This window comes from Rhinatrema bivittatum, chromosome 3 (genome assembly GCF_901001135.1).
Source record: "Rhinatrema bivittatum chromosome 3, aRhiBiv1.1, whole genome shotgun sequence".
NCBI lineage: Eukaryota > Metazoa > Chordata > Amphibia > Gymnophiona > Rhinatrematidae > Rhinatrema > Rhinatrema bivittatum.
The window spans coordinates 194,965,555-194,985,353 of NC_042617.1; the positions used below are offsets into that span (position 1 = coordinate 194,965,555).

At 45.1% G+C, this 19,799-nt stretch overlaps 1 protein-coding gene across 5 annotated transcripts in view; it reads left to right on the top strand.

The window, feature by feature from the left end:
* SASH1 (SAM and SH3 domain containing 1) overlaps nucleotides 1-19,799 on the top strand; it is a 590,251-nt gene that overhangs the window by 380,753 nt on the left and 189,699 nt on the right. For all 5 annotated transcript variants that reach the window (XM_029594048.1, XM_029594049.1, XM_029594045.1 and 2 more), the window contains exon 5: nucleotides 18,572-18,612. In XM_029594048.1, coding sequence (XP_029449908.1) covers nucleotides 18,572-18,612 — 41 coding nt within the window. The remainder of the gene's footprint in view (nucleotides 1-18,571; nucleotides 18,613-19,799) is intronic.

Here is a 19,799-nt window from a genome sequence, read left to right on the forward strand (position 1 = left end):
AGATGGATTTAAACAAGTCCATAAATCCTTCAATGTCCTACAAAATAGGGTCCTTGCGTTCCTACAACGTAGATGCCCACGACAGGGCTCTTCCATCCAAGTATGACAGGATGTAGGTGGTCTTCGAAAGAGCCGTGGGAAATAAAGTTGATTGTAAGGTGAAATGCATGCAGCACTTGTTCAGAAAGCCCCGGCTCTTCTGGATTTCTCCGGAAAAGCGGATAAGAGCCGCCAGTGGTACAGCAGTCTTTAAAGTTACCTCCTGTAACTGACCTTCTTGGTTAGAAGCTGTGCCTTGTATCTTCTGTGTGTGTAGCTGATGAAATGCTGCAGTAAGTTTCTCCAAAGTTTCTTGCTGCTCTGAGATGCGTTGGGCCAGGCCCGGTATAGCCTGCAAGGTAGAGAGATGTGCCGGATCCATGAAGTTAACAACATAGTTTAAGCCAGATCCACTGGAGTTAACAGCATCCCATAGTTAAGCTGGATCCACTGGAGTTAGCAATCTGTTAGGAAAGCTCTGTGTTAGAGCTGGGAGTTAGCAATCTGTTGTGTTCCGCTATCTGATGGGAGGAGCAATCAGATAGGAGTTAGCAATCTGTAATAAATCTGCTGTTAGACTGCGGAGTAGCAATCTGCTCTTATTGGAGAGTCAGCAATCTGATGTATTCTCCGTGAGGAGTAGCAATCTTGTAGTGTCTCAGATATCGTCTTGCTAAGGAGTAGCAATCTATAACGAATCTGATATAGTTGTGGGTGGATCCCTGGGCCGGTGGCAGATGACCATGCCCCCGGGAGGATATCCTGAGAGGGACCACCGGCTAGGCTTGAGTATGGAGACAGACACACATTAGTTCTTTTATTAAACAGGTTTTTGAAACCACCAGAGGTGGCAGTAGTGAGCTGATATGCCCGGCAGGGCTGTAGTCCCTCAGGTACTGGAACAGCGATCCAGGATGGCTGAGCTGTTGAGAAACTGTAGAAAGTGAGTAGGCAGAGTTCATGAACAGAACTAGATGACAAAATTCACATAAGGTCTCAAGGAAGCTCAGGTGCTGGAAAGGTTTAGGCCCTCGAGGAATGACTACCTGGTTCCAGGGAAAGCTCTGAGAGAGCGATAGTAACTCACAATTCTTTGTAGCAACGATAGCTTCCAAGCAGTAGAGAATCTTCAGAGTGTCCAGGAACATGGGCCCTCGAGGAGCGAGTACCGGTTCCTATCTGTAATCTGAAAGTGAAGAAAAAGAGCGAGGCCCCCGAGGAGTAGGTACCCCTGGTAAGTCCGAGGAGGCAGAGTAGCTTGGGAGGTGTAGCCGAAGCAATCCCCTTCTTTGCTAACTCAGTTAGATAGTGAAATAGAGACCTTTAAATATTGGAAGCGGATGATGTCATCTCAGGGGGACACCCCTGAGGTTCGCGCTCTTGCTGGTACTTCAATCAGAGATCGCGCCCTAGGTCATCAGGCAACATGGCGGATCTGCAACGTCGAGCCGGTCCGGGGATGCCGGAGAGAGACGGCATGGAGACGCCGCGGTAGCCAGCCGTCCATCAGACTCTGAGGGAGTCGCCACAGAGGTAAAGAGGGCGGAGTGAGGACGTCGAGCAGCGACGGTCGCAAAAGAATGTGTGGATTATTAGATATTAATTGCTAGCAATGGAAAAGAGGAAAAAAAAATAAAACTCCTCACCTAACAGTAGGCTTCTAATCAGTAGCAGCCAGATAATCTTGTGAATATCAGGGGCAAGTGCCAGTCTCTTTTCAGGTACCGTTTTGGAGTGCCAATGAAATAGACAATGTTGTAAAAACAAAAGCACAACCTAGCATGCACTGAGCGCTGGATAAAATTCACTCAGTGTTGGGAGCAGCAACAGTGAAGGGGATCTTGAAGGCACATGTGGCAACCAATTGAAATGGCTGCCCACGCCACACCAATTTTTCCCTTCTCTTGCCTTTGCATATAGAGGGATCTGGCCTTCTGTGATGGGTTCATGTGTATCTCTCTTCCCCATCTCTTCCTTTTGTTTTAAAATTTGGAAGAGAGACTGGTGGGGCTTTCAGTGCTTTCCTAGCTCTTCTTTTGGCCACCTAAGTCCTCTTCATGTATGCACTGCCTGCTCAGTGGAATTTGTTGTGCCACACATTTTTGTTAATGTAGGGGTGCCTTGGGTTTGAAAACTTTAAGAACAAATGCATTAGAGAAATAATTTATCCTCTTGATCTCCAGTGGGCATGTAAGGGAGTAGGGAGATAAAAAAAAAAATAAGGTAAATTTGCTGAGAATTATGAAAAACACTTAATCTCAGATCCCGCCCCCACCTTCAAAGCCTATCAACTTCTAAGATTACCCAGTCCAGCTTAGCCCTTATCTAGTTTTGAGCCCTTCTGAGAGAGGAATACCCTCATGAACAGTACAGCACAAGTTTTGTGGTATTCGGGTGACAGTTGGCAGAGATGATCATAGGATCTAGGAAAAAGTACTATAGTTGTTTACAAAAACATTTACTTCTCAAGAAGCCACATGTTTTGCATGTCGGGGAAGAATGTCTTGTGAATTTGGATGGTGTTGTAAGCAGATCTGCTGTATCAGGGTTAAACTGGAAATAATTTTGCCTTTGGAGGCTGGACCTCCCTGTTCCAGATAAATAATGGGACTCATAGAAACATCTTTGGCTATAATTTCTGAGTCATCGTGATCCAGCTGTTCTGACCTCTTTGTAAAATGTGTTGCTATCATCTCATCTCATCCTTCAGGTCGAAACTGTGTTCCTAGAACTCTTGAGCTTGTATGCATTGGTGAAATGCACTTCACACGGCAGCTCTCTAAGAAAGGTGGGACTGAAGGCTTCTGCTGGAAGCTATGGCACTTGACTGCCTTTCAGACCTGAAACGTCAGACTGGCTGCCAAATGTCGCTGCATCATTAGCTTTCAGTACAGCTAGTCTGCCTGCGAGTGGAAAGACACAAATTGCTTTCTGTCAGTGGAACGGCTATGAATTTAACACAGTGAGATGGGGGATGCTGGCAAGATCGACTGAAAAGCCCACTGGAGCTCCCATGACATCTTTTGCTGTTTGTACTAGAAAATGTTTTCATGGGAAAAAAAAATAAAAAGGGGGGGGGGGCCACGAAAGATTGCTGGATTTATAAAGGCTGGGCAAGCATGGTGTAAACTTCCCCATGCTGCTCTGCCAGCGCAGCTGCATCCTGATGAGAATTACCCTTGCCAGGCCCCTTCAGAATTGAGAATGCCAAGGGTAGTGAATTGTGCGCTGGATCTCTCATGTGGGCACATGTCCATAAGGGGCTAAACGGAGGCCATCAAGCTGCTTTCTTCCAAAAGGGTGGGCAGTCTGATCTACTGAGTTAAAAAACAGTCATCTATGCCCCCGTCTAAGAGTGGTACAACAGCAGGACTAGTTAGAGTTATCCACCTTTTGGTTTGTTATTATTTGTGATGGTTTATTTTAGCCTGTGTCCTCTGCTCTGAATCATTCCTATCTTTCCTATTATTGGTTCAGTGCATTTTATTTTTAGGTAAAAAGGTGCTCACATTTCCTCGTGGCCACATCCTCTTTAACAAAATCGCTTTCCCTCTGCCCACTCTGCAGGTACTTGTACTATATTCATGCTTTGCATGTTAACATGGTGAGTCTCTGATAAAATTTATAAACAGGAGCCCCCTCTTGACTTGAGCTATGATGCAAGCAGTCTCTCTTCTTAAAGGCACTTCCCCTTACCCATTGTCCACCCCCCCCTAAAAAAAAAATCAATTATTTACATGTTTATTTCTGTAACATTGCTGCTTACGTTGGCCATGATGACTTCTGCTTTCACTGCTGAATTGGTTGGCGCTTTATTATCAGAAGAAGTGATGTAGGGAACAGAATCAGTCCTTTGGCAATGTCTCCTCCTTCCCACTTTTAATGACTTCTACATAGGCAAACCTCAACACAGAGCACACTTGATAAGCCTCAGATAGAGGAAGGCAGTATGCAACATAACATAAACAATATATTCTAAAGTGTAAAACAAATTGCATTTTTAAGATTTTTTGCCACTCCCGCCATTTCTTTTAAAGTCAAAAGGTGGAACCCTGTATGGTGGGAGAAAACACGAATGCGCAATCCGCAACGTATATGTCCCTATTCGTTGCATTCATGGGGTTCCAAAACATATGGCAAACCCCCACGAATGCAACATATCACTAAAGAATAAAACTCCCTCCCTCCTGACCCCCCCAAGACTTGCCAAAAGTCCCTGGTGGTCCAGCAGGGGTGCTGGAGCGATCTCCTGCACTCGGGCTGTCGGCTGCCGGTATTCAGAATGGCGCTGATAGCCTTTGCCCTTACTATGTCACAGGGCTACCGGTGCCATTGGTCGGCCCCTGTCACATGGTAGGAGCAATGGACGGCGGCACCATCTTGTGCTCCTACCATGTGACAGGGGCCGACCAATGGCACCGGTAGCCCCTGTGACATAGTAAGGGCAAAGGCTATCGGCGCCATTTTGAATACCGGAAGCCGACGGCCCGAGTGCAGGAGATCACTCCAGCACCCCTGCTGGACCACCAGGGACTTTTGGCAAGTCTTGGGGGGTCAGGAGGGTGGGGGTTTTATTCATTAGTGATACATTGCATTCGTGGGGGTTCGCCATACGGTTTGGAACCCCACGAATGCAACAAATAGGGACTGTGGATTGTACTTTCGTTCAAAACGAATGCACATCCCTATGCCACAGCACACTGAGCCGACAGTTTCAATGTATTATCCACTATGATGCCTAGATCTCTTTCCTGGGTGGTAACTACTAAGATTGAACCTAACATCATTTATCAACCAAACAACTAAGGACTGTTTTCATAAACTTCATGTCCTGAAAAGAATAAAACCACTCCTTCACTCTCAAGATTACAGAACGGTTCTGCAAGCAATAATCTTCTCTAAGATAGAGTACTGTAACTCTATCTTATTAGGCCGCCCCTCATCACACACCAAACCTCTTCAGATGGTCCAAAACGCAACTGCCAGACTACTGACAAACACGAGAAGAAGAGACCTCATTTCTCCCATCCTTAAAGACCTACACTGGCTGCCAATTCACTATAGAATCATTTATAAGTCCATCACCATTATCTATAAAGCCATCCATCACCACGCTCCACTCAACCTACAAATTCCATTCAGAAAACATACCTCCTCCAGACCCATTAGAGAAGCTTACAGAGAATCACTACATGTACCCCATACCAAAACCTCTCAACATATTACATTTAGAGACCGGGCCTTTTCCACAGCAGGACCAACATTATGGAACTCCATTCCACCGGATCTGCAACAGGAACCATGTCTTCTAACATTCAGAAAAAGGCTCAAGACGTGGTTGTTTATTCAAGCCTTTCCGGACCCCAACTGAATCTCAATCCAACGACAACCATAGTCAGAGATTCCTAGAACATTGTAAATAATTGCTCTTTCTGTTAATTTCCTTTAGCCTTTCCTTCTTCTCCCAGTTTTGAACATCCTTGTTTTATTGTAACTTCTTAGTTTCTCTTCACCAGTTACTGTTTATTTTATTTTCATTTTACACCCCCTGTTAAATGTAAACCAGCATGATGTGATTCCTATCTTGAATGCCGGTATATAAAAACACTAAATAAATAAATAAATAAATAAATAAATAACATTGTGCAACTACAGCAAGGGTTATTTTTCCCTATATGTGTCACTTTGCACTTATCCACATTAAATTTCATCTGCCATTTGGAAGCCCAATCTTCCAGTCTCGCAAGGGCCTCCTGCAATTTATCACAATCCACTTGAGATTTCTCTACTCTGCATAATTTTGTGTCATCCGCAAATTTGATCACCTCACTTGTCGTATCCCTTTCCAGATCATTTATAAATATATTAAAAAGCACCGGTCCAAGTACAGATCTCTGAAGCCACTGTTTATCTTTTTCCACTTTGAAAACTGACCATTTAATCCTACTCTCTGTTCCTGTCGTTTAACCAGCTTGCAATCCACAAAAGGACATTGGCTACTATCCCATGACTTTTAGTTTTCTTAGAAACCTCTCATGCAGGATTTTGTCGAATGCATTCTGAAAATCCAAATACACCACATCTACTGGTTCACCTTTGTCCACATGTTTATTCACCCCTTCAAAAAAATGTAGGAGATTTGTGAGGCAAGACTTCCCTTGGATAAATCCATGCTGGCTGTGTCCCATTTTCTGTGATTTTATTCTTTGTAAGTTTCCACAATTTTTCCTGGCACTGAAGTCAAGCTCACTGGTCTATAGTTTCCTGAATCACCCCTGGAGCCCTTTTTAAATATTGGGATTACATTGGCCATCTTCCAATCTTCAGGTACAGCAGATGATTTTAAGTTAAAGTATATTTATTCATTTCAACACATACAGGCCGATACAGTAAAAGTCGCAGGAGAGCGGGCGAGTGCCCGCTCTCCTGTGCGCGCAATTTAGTATTCAAATGAGGGCCCGCGGTAAAAAGAGACACTAGGGACACTAGCGCATCCCTAGCGCCTCTTTTTTTTGACAGGAGCGGCGGCTGTCAGCGAGTTTGACAGCCGACGCTCAATTTTGCCGGGATCAGTTCTCAAACCTGCTGACAGCCACGGGTTCGGAAACCGGACGCCGGCAAAATTGAGCATCCGGTTTTCAACCCGCGAGCCGCGGGCTGATTTTAAATTTTTATTTTTTTATTTTTAATTATTTTTTACTTTTGGGACCTTCGACAATATCACCATGATATTAAGTCGGAGGGTGCACAGAAAAGCAGTTTTTACTGCTTTTTTGTAAACTTTCCCGGTGCCGGCAGAAGTTAACACCTACCTTTGGGTGGGCGCTAATTTCTGAAAGTAAAATGTGTGGCTTGGCTGCACATTTTACTTACTGAATTGCGCGGGAATAACTAATATATTTTAGATGCGGCTGCGCCGCTGAATATCCTACCTAAGTGTACCTGATTCACTAAGGGTTTTCCCATAGACACAAAATGGGCGAAAGGCCTTAATGAATCTGGCCCTAAGTTAGCCGGATATGTTTATCTGGCTAATTTCCCTAGCTGGCTAGCTTTTGAATATGGATCTCCCATTTACTCCCATAGCTGCATTGGTAATTTAGAGGAAATATATATTACATCATATTGGTCAATGCACTGAGGGTTTTACATTTGTTTCACTTCCCAAAAAAAAACCCAGAAAGTAGCCCTCTTTATTGTAATGCAGAAGTATGTATCAGTTCTGGTTATAAAACTTGGAATTTCAAAACGCAATAAATACTTGAGCACTGAGAAACATATTTTACAAAATACATAGATGTCTGCAGACAAGGACCAGTGGGGGCCTACCTGCTCTGCCCGATTGTCCCTGCCTACTTTGCTCTAGCTAAGATATCCTTCAGCTGTCTACCATACAAGCTTGAGCATTTATGCTGTTCCAGCTCTTGTCATCACCTTTCCTTGCCTTTTCCACCATTCTCTTTGACTGCCTGCGGGAGATTGCTGCTCCTACTTTTTTCCTTCCCTGGGAGTTGTAGGTAAGACAGAATGCTGCCTGTGGTATGATGATTGCCATCTATCCTCAGTTGTATCCAAGAATGTACCAGAACTCTGCTACTGCTGCTGCATGTTGATTGGCCTTTCCTTTACCTCCTCGATGCAGACATGCTTCTGTACTGTACTGCGATCTCCCCTTTTATAGCCCACTACTATTCGGGGATAAGAACATGCCATACTGGGTCAGACCAAGGGTCCATCAAGCCCAGCATCCTGTTTCCAACAGTGGCCAATCCAGGCCATAAGAACCTGGCAATTACCCAAAAACTAAGTCTATTCCATGACCATATCAATTTCTATGCCTAGAACACCAGCCAATCCCCCCCCCCCCAACCCCCAAATCTAATTTTCCCTTACCTCTCCTCTTACTACTGTCATCCGAATCCAGCCCAAGTATCTTTAAATTCTCTCATGGTCTTGGTTACAACAACCTGCTGGTAGAGCTAGTCCAGACGTCTTCTATCCTTTCAGTAAAAGTGTTTTCCTTGACCTTTCGTCTATTGAACTTCATATCCTTGCCCCCTTTTTCCTTGAATTTAATTTTGTTTTTTTTTAAATTAAAAGTGCTATCACCTTGTATTTTAGTGAAGCCTGCTAAATATTTAAATATTTCTGTCATTCCTTTTTCTCTTTCAGTGAGAACATTTTGAGCCACTTAAACCTTTTTCTGTAGGGTTTGTACTTCGGGACCTATATCAGAACTGTTTTTATCCTGGCATGGGGCCTGGCGCTGTAATGAAATGTGGGTTCCTCAGGAATGCCTACTCTTCTCTCTCCCCACTCACTTCTCCCTTATCCCTTTTTATGCCCCCCCCCCCAATCCCATACTCACCCCTATCTGTTCCCCCTTTCTCTCATATCCCTCCCTCCCCTGCTTTCCTTCCTCACTCACTGCTCTCTCTCCTCATTCTTCCAGTTCTTTCAAGTCCCCTTTCATGTCGTCCAACCCTCCTGTTGTTTTCTGCCCGGTCACAAATATTTGTGTCTTCTGCAGACTGACACATTTTCCCCTCAAGACTCTCTATAATGGTACTAAAGATATTGAAAAGAACCAACCCTAGCTTTGAGCTCTGGACTACTCCATTGGCTAAATTTACCTTTACCCACATCAACTTAATTGCTAACCTGTGTCTGAGTTCTGTTGCTGAATCGGTCTGTTAAGAAGTTTCTGTCTCACTCACATAACTTCCAGCACATTTAAGAATCTTCTGTCTGGTATAGTGTCAAATGCTGTACTGACGTCCAGACGGGCAACATCCATAGCACCTTCCTGATCTACCGTTTTTGTCACCTGATTGAAGAAGATCATGGTTTCTTTGTGAAACCGAGATTTTCCTTTTATTACTTTACAGGTCACTTCACCTCAAGCCCTCAATGTAATACTTCTGGTAATCCATGTTTAAATTGTCATGCCAGTAAAGTTTCTTGAATAAAGGTACTGGACTAACCTTTTCTTGTTCGCGTTTAGTTAACTTTGGAATAATCCCAGTTGCCAGGACTGAGAGAAGTCTCTGCACTCCCTGCACAGAAAATGAGAGGAATGGGAGAGCAAAAATAGATCAAAATAAGAAAAAAAAAATGACTGATGACAAAAAAGAACAAAATAAGGAGAAAAAATGTATAAGGGAAAAGGTATTTTTTTTCTTTTGCTCCTACCATTTTTCTAAATGCTTTTTCACCTCTGGCTTTGTCCACTACTGACATTCGACTGCTGAGACTGTGGTTCCCTGGCTCCTCCTCCTTCCCGTTTTTGTGATGGGGGGGTTACCTCTGTTCTCCTCCAGTGCCCCCCACTGGTCTCTAAGTACAAGATGAAGAGAGGTACTCCGGGCGCAGTCAGCACGTTGCGGAGCTCACTCAGTGTCCTGGAATGTAGCGCAGCTGATCCCATTGCCTTTTCTCCTCTCATCTGTGCAGTGTTTGAAATGCTTCCTCCTCTGTAAATGGGTTTGAAATCATTTTATAGTCATTTATGTCTCTGCGGCCTGCTGCTTGCTGTTTGTGATTGCATTTACTTAGCTGCCCTTGCTTGGGTGAATGTGCGTCCTCAGTGGAGAGTCAATAAAATCGTACTTGGCGATCTCACAGGCTCCCTAAATGTGTCAGGAAATGAACTTTAGAAGGGAACTTAAACCTTTCTGGCTTTGTATACGTGAGAAAGGCCCCTTCCAATGTGTCCAGCTCTGGAACTAGTTTGGTTTTTATCACTGTCCTTGACGGGTTTATTTGTATGTCGTTTATAGATTTGTTTAGGTTTTCTGGTCAGCACCATTTTAGCACCCTGTAATCTCCTCCTCTATTTTGCTGTCAATGTCGCCACTCCGGCTACTGATGATTGACCCAGCAGAGGTAATCAGATGCAGTCCAACAGTTTAAAAACAGACTTTTTTTGATTAATATCGTTACATTCTAGGCTGCCAGTAATCAGCACGAGTCTTTTCTAAATGTTGGAAACGGTGTGATCTCTCTTCTTTTTATTTAGCTTCTGGGTCTGCAAACAGCATGAGATCCTGCTTTAAAAACAGGAAAAACATCAACGTCATCCTAAAGGAGAGGGATTAAAACCCAGAACTCCTGAATGCAATACTTTAGCAGGAGCCTTTCTAACATATAGGGGGGGTCTGTGAAGTTAGGCCTGTGCACCCTAAGGCCGATTCAGTGGCATACTGAGGCAGAGCCGTAGCATGCCTACGGCCAATATGGCCACAGCCGTAGGCGCCGCTGTCGAAAGGTGCCATAGCACCGCCACCATGAGGGGCCTCAGTAAAGTGAAAAGGCAGCATGGCCCACCGGCCGGCCACGCTGATGATTCTGGCGGAGCCGCACTATTCTTCGGCTCATTCATACAATTTTGAATTGTAGGTTGAGTGAAGATAAAATATGACAAAGCGGAAGAAGATATATATTGAATAGTATGGGAGATAGTGATGATCCTTGGGGTCCAGACATCTTCTATCCTTTCAGTAAAAGTGTTTTCCTTGTCCTTTCGTCTATTGAACTTCATATCCTTGCCCCCTTTTTCCTTGAATTTAATTTATTTTTTTTTTTAAATTAAAAGTGCTATCACCTTGTATTTTAGTGAAGCCTGCTAAATATTTAAATATTTCTGTCATTCCTTTTTCTCTTTCAGTGGGGGATCGCGTCACCAACCCCCCCCCCCCCCGTGGGGTGCTGTCGCGATCCCCCTCATTCACCCCCTCTGCTCCTGAAGAATGGAAGGATCGTGGCCTTGAAGCGTGGGCTGCTTCCTCCACCTGATGACACCATTCAGGCACCAGCAGCCAGGAGGGAGGAAGCACGTCTTTTTGTGCCTGTTTTGTTTTAAGTTTTAAACCCTTAACTGTATATATAAACACTGCAGACTGTGGCCACTGTGTGAGAACCTGAAAAGTTTTTTCCACGTATTTTCAATGTGTAGAAAAAGTCAGCAGTGCCCTCTTCTGTCGGCTGGAGGTAATATGGTGCAGTGTTTTGGGGATTCTAGGAACCAGAAGTACCATTGACCTGAGATTTATCCAACATTTCACTGAGGACTGTGTTGTATGTTAAATGAAGCATTTTGATTTCACATCGTTTTTAAAGGACAGTGCCTGATGGCTTCAAGCACGATTAGCAGATGTGCAGCAGTGGGGATTTAAGCAGTATGTTTCCAGAGGGTGCTGATTTGCCCTATACATGGATTTATATTTTAAAATAGCAATTGTCTAAAATCACAGATGATTTTTGCCTTTTGTTGGTGGATTCTTGGCTACGCGGTGATCTGCATTCTGGATGTAGTTTTCCAGTGTGTCGGTAATTAATCAAACTATTTATTCACCCCATCCACCAGTTAGTTACGTGGATACTCACACCCAATTTGTCATATACCAGAGAATATACAATATTAATATAATGCTATATTTGCATATAATGGAGTTTTCAGTGGGATGTGTAAAATATTGAGGTAAACAAATAAGACTAAACATACTGAGGTCCATATTCAAAATCATTTAGCTGTGTAACTCAGAGGTTAGCTGGCAAAATGAACAGCCGGCTAATAAGACGAGGCGTTCCAGGGGCGTAACTGGGAGGAGCTGAGTTAGCTGGTTAAATTAGCTGGCTAGCTTCGATATTCAGAGTTAGCCAGATGACTTAGCTGGCTAGAGTCTGGTCGGGGCAAAGAGCTGCCCTAAAGTTAGCTGGCTATAGTGAGCCAGATAACTTTAAGATAACCGGCTATAGTCAGTGGTGCGGTTTCACTATTGAAGATACCTCCAAAGCTTAGCCGGACTGTGTCTGAATATGGACCTCGTCAATCTTTTTTTTCCCCATAGGCATAACATGGGAAAAACCCTTTTCATGCATTTGGCCCATATTGCATTCACATAGGGTGGTCATTGTATTTAGCCTTACAGATGTGCACTCGAGCACATAGTGGAATTTAATATACATTGGAATTTAAAAGAGTGGTAACATAGTTTAGTTGCAGATTTAAAACAAATTTAAGAAAGTGTTTTTTTCTGTCAACACACAATTAAGCTGTGGAATTTATTGCCAGAGGATACTGTCAAGGTTAATAGCATAGCTGAGTTTAAAAAATGTTTGGACAAGTTTCTGGAGGACAGAATCCATTAACAGTTATTAGCCAGGTAGACTTAAGGAGAGCGATTAACAGAGAATGGATCTGCCGGATATTTTCAAGTCATCGAGACTGACCACTGTCAGAGAGAGGATGCTGGGCTTGATGGACCAGTGGACTGACCCAGCATGGTACTTCTTATGTTCTTACTACATAAATTTAAAACAAAACAAATCTAGTATGTATGAAAACTTCAAAAAGCTGTTATGCATGCCTTCTGCGGCAGACCCGCGGCATGGCCCCCTCACCTTTCCACAAGGACTCCAGCTTCTGGTTCCTCCTTGCTGGCGGTGGTTGGCCGCCAGCTCCATCCTCGGGCCTCCCCGGTGCCTCCAGCTCTGCCACTGTCCCCGGCGTTCCCGGTTCTGCTGCTACTGCTCGTCGGTCCTCTCTGCGTGGCCCGCGGAGAGACGACACTACCCGCACCGTGCCCCTCCCTAGGTAGGTGCGTGCGTGCTGATCCTTAAGTAGGGACCGTGGCAGGAACCTGGCCGCGGCCCCGGATGATGATGTCAACCTACTCACAGTATTTAAGCTCAGGCTCCGCTCCATAGCATTGCCTTTGCAACAGATCTCCTTACTGGCCGAGTACTCATTGCTACTAAGAGATTCGTCTCTTCTCTGCCTTCCCGATCCTCGTTGTTCCTGGTTCCCATTTCCTCGTTCCTGCCCTGCTTATGCTTTGGATTGATTACACGGACTTTGACTCTGCTTCGCCTGACTACGCTACAGCCTATCTCCAGACCCAGACCTCTGCTTCACCTGACTATGCTACAGTTTATCTCCAGACCCAGACCTCTGTTTCGCCTGACTACATATTGCCTATCTCCAGACCCTGACCTTCATCTGACTGCCATTGATTATCTCCGGGATCAGACCTCAGCCTTGCTTGCCACTACTTAAGAACATAAGAAATTGCCATGCTGGGTCAGACCAAGGGTCCATCAAGCCCAGCATCCTGTTTCCAACAGAGGCCAAACCAGGCCACAAGAACCTGGCAATTACCCAAACACTAAGAAGATCCCTCTTCTGGATCACTGCCAGCCCTGACTCAAGCCTGCCATTGGACACCTCTTCTGCCTACTCCCTGGATGAGGATTCATCAGGCTTCGGTCTATCTTTGCTTAAGTGCCCTCTGTCTGCCTTCGTTCCATTGGTGCCCGAGTTTCCAGGACATTATCCAGTCCAGAGTAGGACTGCAACATCTCTCGCCTGCTGTCTTTGGGCTGAACCAACTTCTCCTGCAACTCTACACAGAGGCCCACCTGCCGGCCCCAGCACCCAAAGGCTTAACCAGCGGGGAACGAGGGCTGGTATAGGTGAAGCTCCAGCGGCCTCTGCCTATCAGCCCACTCCACCTGCCGACGGTGGGGACCCATAGGTCCTTACCTACGGGTTGCGTCAACCCCACCTCGGGTGGGGTATGGTCGTTATGGGGGCGAGGCCTACACATGTATGTAACTCCATATTTTAAAATCCAAGTCCACAGTGTGCATCGGCTTGTTAGCCACACAACTTTATTGCTGCTCCTGATAAGGAGCAAGTCTGCAGGACAAGGTGAGGGGTCCGGGTCAACAGGGGAGGCGTGCAGGATAATGAACCAGAGGGGTCTGGATGACCTTGAAATTGAATGGGCAAACTGATGGACTAATCGGGAAAAACTGGGAAAGTCCATCGCGTGAACATGTTTTAAAATCTGGAGGGTAAAGTAACTTGCCTAAGGTCACAAGGAGTGACAGCAGGGGGATTTGAACCCTGGATTCCCAGCCCACTGCTCTAACCACCAGGCTACGCCTCCATCTGCTTTTCAGCTGCCTCATACATTATAATTAATTTTCTGGAAATTTGTCATGGCAGTATGAGAGAGCAAAAAGCCTGATAACAAAAGATTCAGTGGTACATAATGTTATGTATTAATAGAATCTAAAAGCCCACTGGTCTGCTTTTTGATTAGAAGATGTAGAGCCCTTTTTATTAAACAGTTTTCCCAAGGAACACAATGGAAGAAAACATTTAGTACGTAGACACCTTTATGACACTGTGTGCAGCAGCCTGGAAGCTGCATTGAGTATCATATCGTATCGTAAAGGGGTCTATGTACTAAATGTTTCCAGGCAATTAGCATAGTGGGATGTAAGAGGTTTGGAGAAGTTCCTGGATCATAGGTCCATAACACATTATTAGCCAAGTAAAGAAATCTATTGCTATTTCTCGGAGCAACTAACAAGAATTAAATCTACTTTATGCAATCTGCCAGGGCTGGACTAGCCACTGTCGGAGACAATGTGCTGGGCTCGATGGACCTTGGTCTGACCCAGCAAGGCAATTCTTATGTTCTTATCCAGTGAACTTTTTTTTTTTTTAAACTAATAAATAGTTTTGATTATCTTCTGCAGCTCTTTTATGGAGGCTAATTAGTAAGCTTTATAATTTGGCAGTTTATCCTGTTTGATTGTGGACCCTCAGGTCGTTATCAGGTGCCACCTGAGGAATCAGTGGGAAGGACACAACAGTCACCAGCAGGGTGATTCCGGCTGCAGGTGTGAGCCGATCTGACCCGGAAATCATGTGTCTGGCATGCACATAAAACACGCGCTCCTCATTTGAGCAATGCAGAGATGCTCCAACACGGAGGTTCTCAATCTAGTCCTCAGGAAACGCCCAGCCCATCAGGTTTTCAGGATATCCACAATGAATATGCATGAGGTAGATTTGCATGCACTCCCTCCATTGTATGCAGATCTACCTCATCCGTATTCATTGTGGATATCCTGAAAACCTAACTAGCTGGGTGTGTCCCGAGGACCGGGTTGAGAATCCTGTATTAGAGCATCTCTGCATTGCTCAAGCGAGGAGCTCGTGCTTCATGTGCATGCCAGAGGCCCCGCTCTAACATACACAACTGCTGCAGAGAAGCACTCACGGTGATGCCTAGGATAAATCTAAGAGGATTATATCACAGCCAAACCAAATATCCAAATTAGGACAAATCATACCTGACTCTTTCAATGCTTCGGGACTTTTGTGATATTTCCTTGCCAGTAGCAAATTCCATTTTTGTGAGAGCCACTATTTTTTGACAGCCTTTACTTGCAAATTAGCACAAATCCAGCTGTACTAGAAAAAGGTTAGAATCCCCCCCAAACAACACTATGGCTCGATATTCAGCCACTATCTGGCTGCCTATTTAGTTGGATAAACGTATCTATTTAATTTTGCCAAGCTCTTCAGTGGTGCAGCCATGCCACTGAATAATATCGTCAGCTATCTTAAAGTTAGCTGGATAAGTTTATCCTGCTAACTTTAAGACAACCAAATAGCAGTCCTATACTTATCTGGCAAATTAACAGGGTCATTCATCAAATAGCGTTAGGACCCTAATGCCGGATAAACGTGTGATCTTTATCCTGGCACGTGTTTGTATGCAAATTTGATAATGAGTATCCAAAAACTAGCTTTTATGCAAATGAGGGACGCCTGCCCCCTTTCTGAAAATGTATTGCACACCAATGTGGAATTTAACATCGGAAATAACACCTTTTTTGTGCATTAGAATGGAAAAATAGTTTTTATCGTGGGATAGCGCTGTTATCACGGATCACCACTATTATTACGGCTAATATCAGGAGCGCCATAATGAGGATTTTTCTCAGACAGACCTAGACAGCCCTGCTGCGCCATTAAAAAAAACCTTTTCTTACCTACCCTTTCTTCCTAAATCTTCTTTGTTAGAGGGAAGTGTAATAGTAGTGGGAAACTGACTGCCTCACTGGCCCATTTACATGATGGAAGCAGGATTTGCAAGCACATGTGCATGTACATATCAAATAGGTGCACATGTGTATGCTTTCAGTCTGATACCATGCGTACATATATGTGCCTATAATGGCTGCCGCCACCGTATTACATAGACACGTATATGTACGTAGGATATCAAATAGGCTGAAAGCGCCTACATGTGTGCGCTATTTTTATATGTGCGCACACATTTATTTGTGCATGTATATCCCATTCTGAGCCTGCGACATGCTAATACATCGCACACCGCGATACGCCGTCCTGCGACGCCAAAAATTCTCATGGGTTGCGATTTACCTACGTGATGCAGAATGTCAAAAATTAGCATAACCAACGCGTCATATTCCTGTGATAAATATAGCAATTTGAAGAATCTTGTCTTAAGCTGGATAGCACTGAATATCTGCGTTTATCCACCTAAAGGGGTCATTCTTTAAAACGCGATAACTACTGTGTCGCGTTGGAAATATTTAAATTTGGGAAAGGGGAGGGGTTTGGGGCGGGGTTAGGGCGGGCTTTCGGCGAGCAAAAAAAAAAAAAGTATTTCCGGTAGCGCCTAGGATTTTACACATTATCGCCGGCAGTAGCACCAGAAATAACACCACCTTTTGGTGTGGCGCTATGGGGGCAATAATGGGCAGCGCGGCTGCCCACTATCAGCCCCACCCCTTTTTTTTTGTACGACTTATCATTCTGCTATAAATATAGCAGAGTGATAAATCTAGGGATAACTTAGCTGGAAAAGCGTCCCCACCCCAGAACGCCCACATCCCATCCCTCACTTAATCAGGTAACTTGTTAGCCAGATAAAAACCAAACCAAGCGGCGGCCACTGACCACAGCCGGATATTCAAATGGCAGCACTTAGCCGGCTAAGTCCAAACATAGACAGTTAATTTGCGCTAAATATCAGGCCCTATGTATTTAGGGGCATTGCAAGTATACCCCGCAGTGAGCTTTGCACTAGTGCAGGCAATAAGCTCTTTTAAATAAATAAAGGAGTTTGAAGCATGGTCTTTGCTTCCTTACGCTATGCCTAAACGTAAATAATGGTTTTCTGTTTTGCTTTTAGATTCTAGCTCTGGTGGCTCCTGCGCTTGTGCTATAACAGGATGCGTTTATGACGTGCTTGATGGTTTTGCTCCCTATGGCCTCTGAAGGCCCTCTGTCCCCCTGCCACGTTACTGTTACAGCTGACTTTCGTGCACAGCTTACTCTTCAGTCTGGTTTTCAGCAAGAAATTTTAAAAGAAAAAAAAAAAAGAAAAGAGGGCCGGGCTGGTGGTTCAGAGGCAACCTTGCACACTGCCATGCAGAGGGAACTGGGTTCAGGCCTTCCTCATCCCGAGCTGGCTGCAGGCGCTGCCCCAGGGGGTGATGGTCATCAGTAAGTGCGACACCTGGTGGCCAGCCTTGGAGCCCATGGTGCAGGGTGACAAAAGGATACATGACTCCTGGCCTCGGGATCATAGATGCAATGACCAGAGTAGGAGCTATTGGGAAGGCGGGTCTGTTGAAAGAGGGGAAGCATCATCCCAGTCAGCTCTGAACAAAGGCTTGAGGCACTAGAGTCCCAACACTGATTCCGATTGAACTGGAGGAAAGGAAATTAGCGGACAAATCCGCTAGTGGTAACAGATATCTTGGCAGAATCAGTGACTCTGAAAACATTTATTAGGCGAATGCCAAATGCTGGAAATAATGGGCCAGATCTTAAAATCGACGCCCGATTTTATAACATGCGCGCGCTGCCACACACATGTTATAAAATCCGGGCTCAGCGCGCGCAAAGGGGTGCACACATGTGCACCTTGCGAGCGCCGAGCCCGAGGGGAGCCCCAATGGCTTTCCCCGTTCCCTCCAAGGCCGCTCCGAAATCGGAGCAGCCTTGGAGGGAACTTTGTTCCGCCCCCCCACCTTCCCCTCCCTTCCCCTACCTAACCCACCCCCCATCCCTAACTAAATCCCCCCCACACCTTTGCTCCAAAATTTACGCCTACCTGAGGCAGGCGTAACTTGCGTGCGCCGGCGGGCTGCTGGCACGCCATGCCCCGGCACCGGCCACTGTGCCGGAGCACTCGACCCCGCCCCTGGACCGCTGCCTCGCCCCCTGGCCATGCCCCCGGACCGCCCCTTTTTGCAAGCCCCGGGACATACGCGCGTCCCAGGGCCTGCACAGGGGCAGATTTTCTCGGGTTACGCGCGTAGCCTTTGAAAATCCTCCCCGATGTGCAGGTTTTTGAACAGTAAAATAAAATCTATTTTATCATTATTATTATTTTTTTTTTGATCACAAAGTAACACTGTGGATTTTCTTTCCTTCATGCATGCGCTGGATTCTTTTGGTCACAAGAACCCTGTTGCTGTTCCTCAAGAGGAGCATTAAAGATTATTGAGGTTAAAGAGGTCTAATATCTAGGAGCCTCCTGTTACCCATTAGGGAAAACCCTGCATCTGTCCCCCGGGGTTTACAAGGGGCAGAGAACTGCCGGTGCCTTTGAAGTTTTATAGTGCACTGTAACGAGAAAGCGCCTCTCTGATACTGTAATGCAATAATCCTTTCTTTTACTCTCTGTTCCAGGCTCTCTCTCCATAAATCAAGCTCTGAAGAAGGCTCCTTAGGTCAGTGTTGTTCATCTCCACTGTTTTGAGCTTTTTTTTTTTTTTTTCATTTCATTCAACATAATTAAGAATAACGAGGTCCGTATTCAAAAGCCATTTAGATCGATAACTCAAAGGTTATCGGTCTAAATGGCAAAATTGTAGCTGGATAAGTAGTTATCTAGCTGTAATTTAGCAGGATGAAAAGGGGGTATTCCAGGGGCGTTTCCAGGGAGGGGTTGAGTTAATCAGCTAACTTAGCCAAATATTGCATGTATCCAGCTAAGTTATCCGGCCTTGAGAGGATTACGTGCTACTTATTCAGAAATCTTCAAAAGATATTCAGGTGAGCAGCGCTTTGAAAAATAAAAAAATGAAGAACTAAAGGGCTATGGCCAGATTTCCTCTCTCCCTCCCAGCAAATAGCACAAATGCCCTCTCAGGCCTTGCACCCCGCCCGACCCCCCCCCCCCCATCTTCTGATTACAAAAAATGTCCCCGGATTGCTTCTGACATTCCCCCTCCCCCTTCTCAGATTATAATCTATTAAAGTGGTCAGACCCCCCCCCCTCCCCACAATCTAAATCAGGTTCCCGCTGCACTCCCACCCCGGACCCTCCCCCCAGCCTTCCAATGCCAAAAAATCCACTTTCCCGCTCCCGGAGAGGTCTAGCGCAGGCCATGGGCTCCCTTAGTTCTTTTTGTTTTTCAAAGCACTGCTTACGCAGATATCTTTTGAAGATATCCGGATAAGGTACAAATTATCCGGCCATACAAGGCTGAATAACTAAAAACCCTAACTGGCTATATTCAACCATAGCTGGTTAGGTTTTTTTTAAGTTATCTGGCTAAAGTGAGCTGGATAACTGAACATATTCAGTGGGACATATATCCGGCTGAATATACGGGAGAAGTTATCCCGCCAACTTAGCAGAATAACTTGCCCAATACCTGCTGGCCTGCTGAATATGGATCTCTACCAGTCTTTTGGCTTGAGCCATTGGGTGTAGTTTGTCGTGTCACTTCCAACTATGCAGCTTTTAAAAAAAAAAAAATAATAATTCCCTCAACCCCTTATGCTGAAAAGGCCTGAAGGCTCTTGCAGCAAGCTTCCATTCCTTCCTCTTTTGCTGCTGCTGCTAAAAATTGCCCCGCCGCTGAAACCATTCATTACCCCTGAGGAGATTTGGAGCTTTATTGCTTTAGGA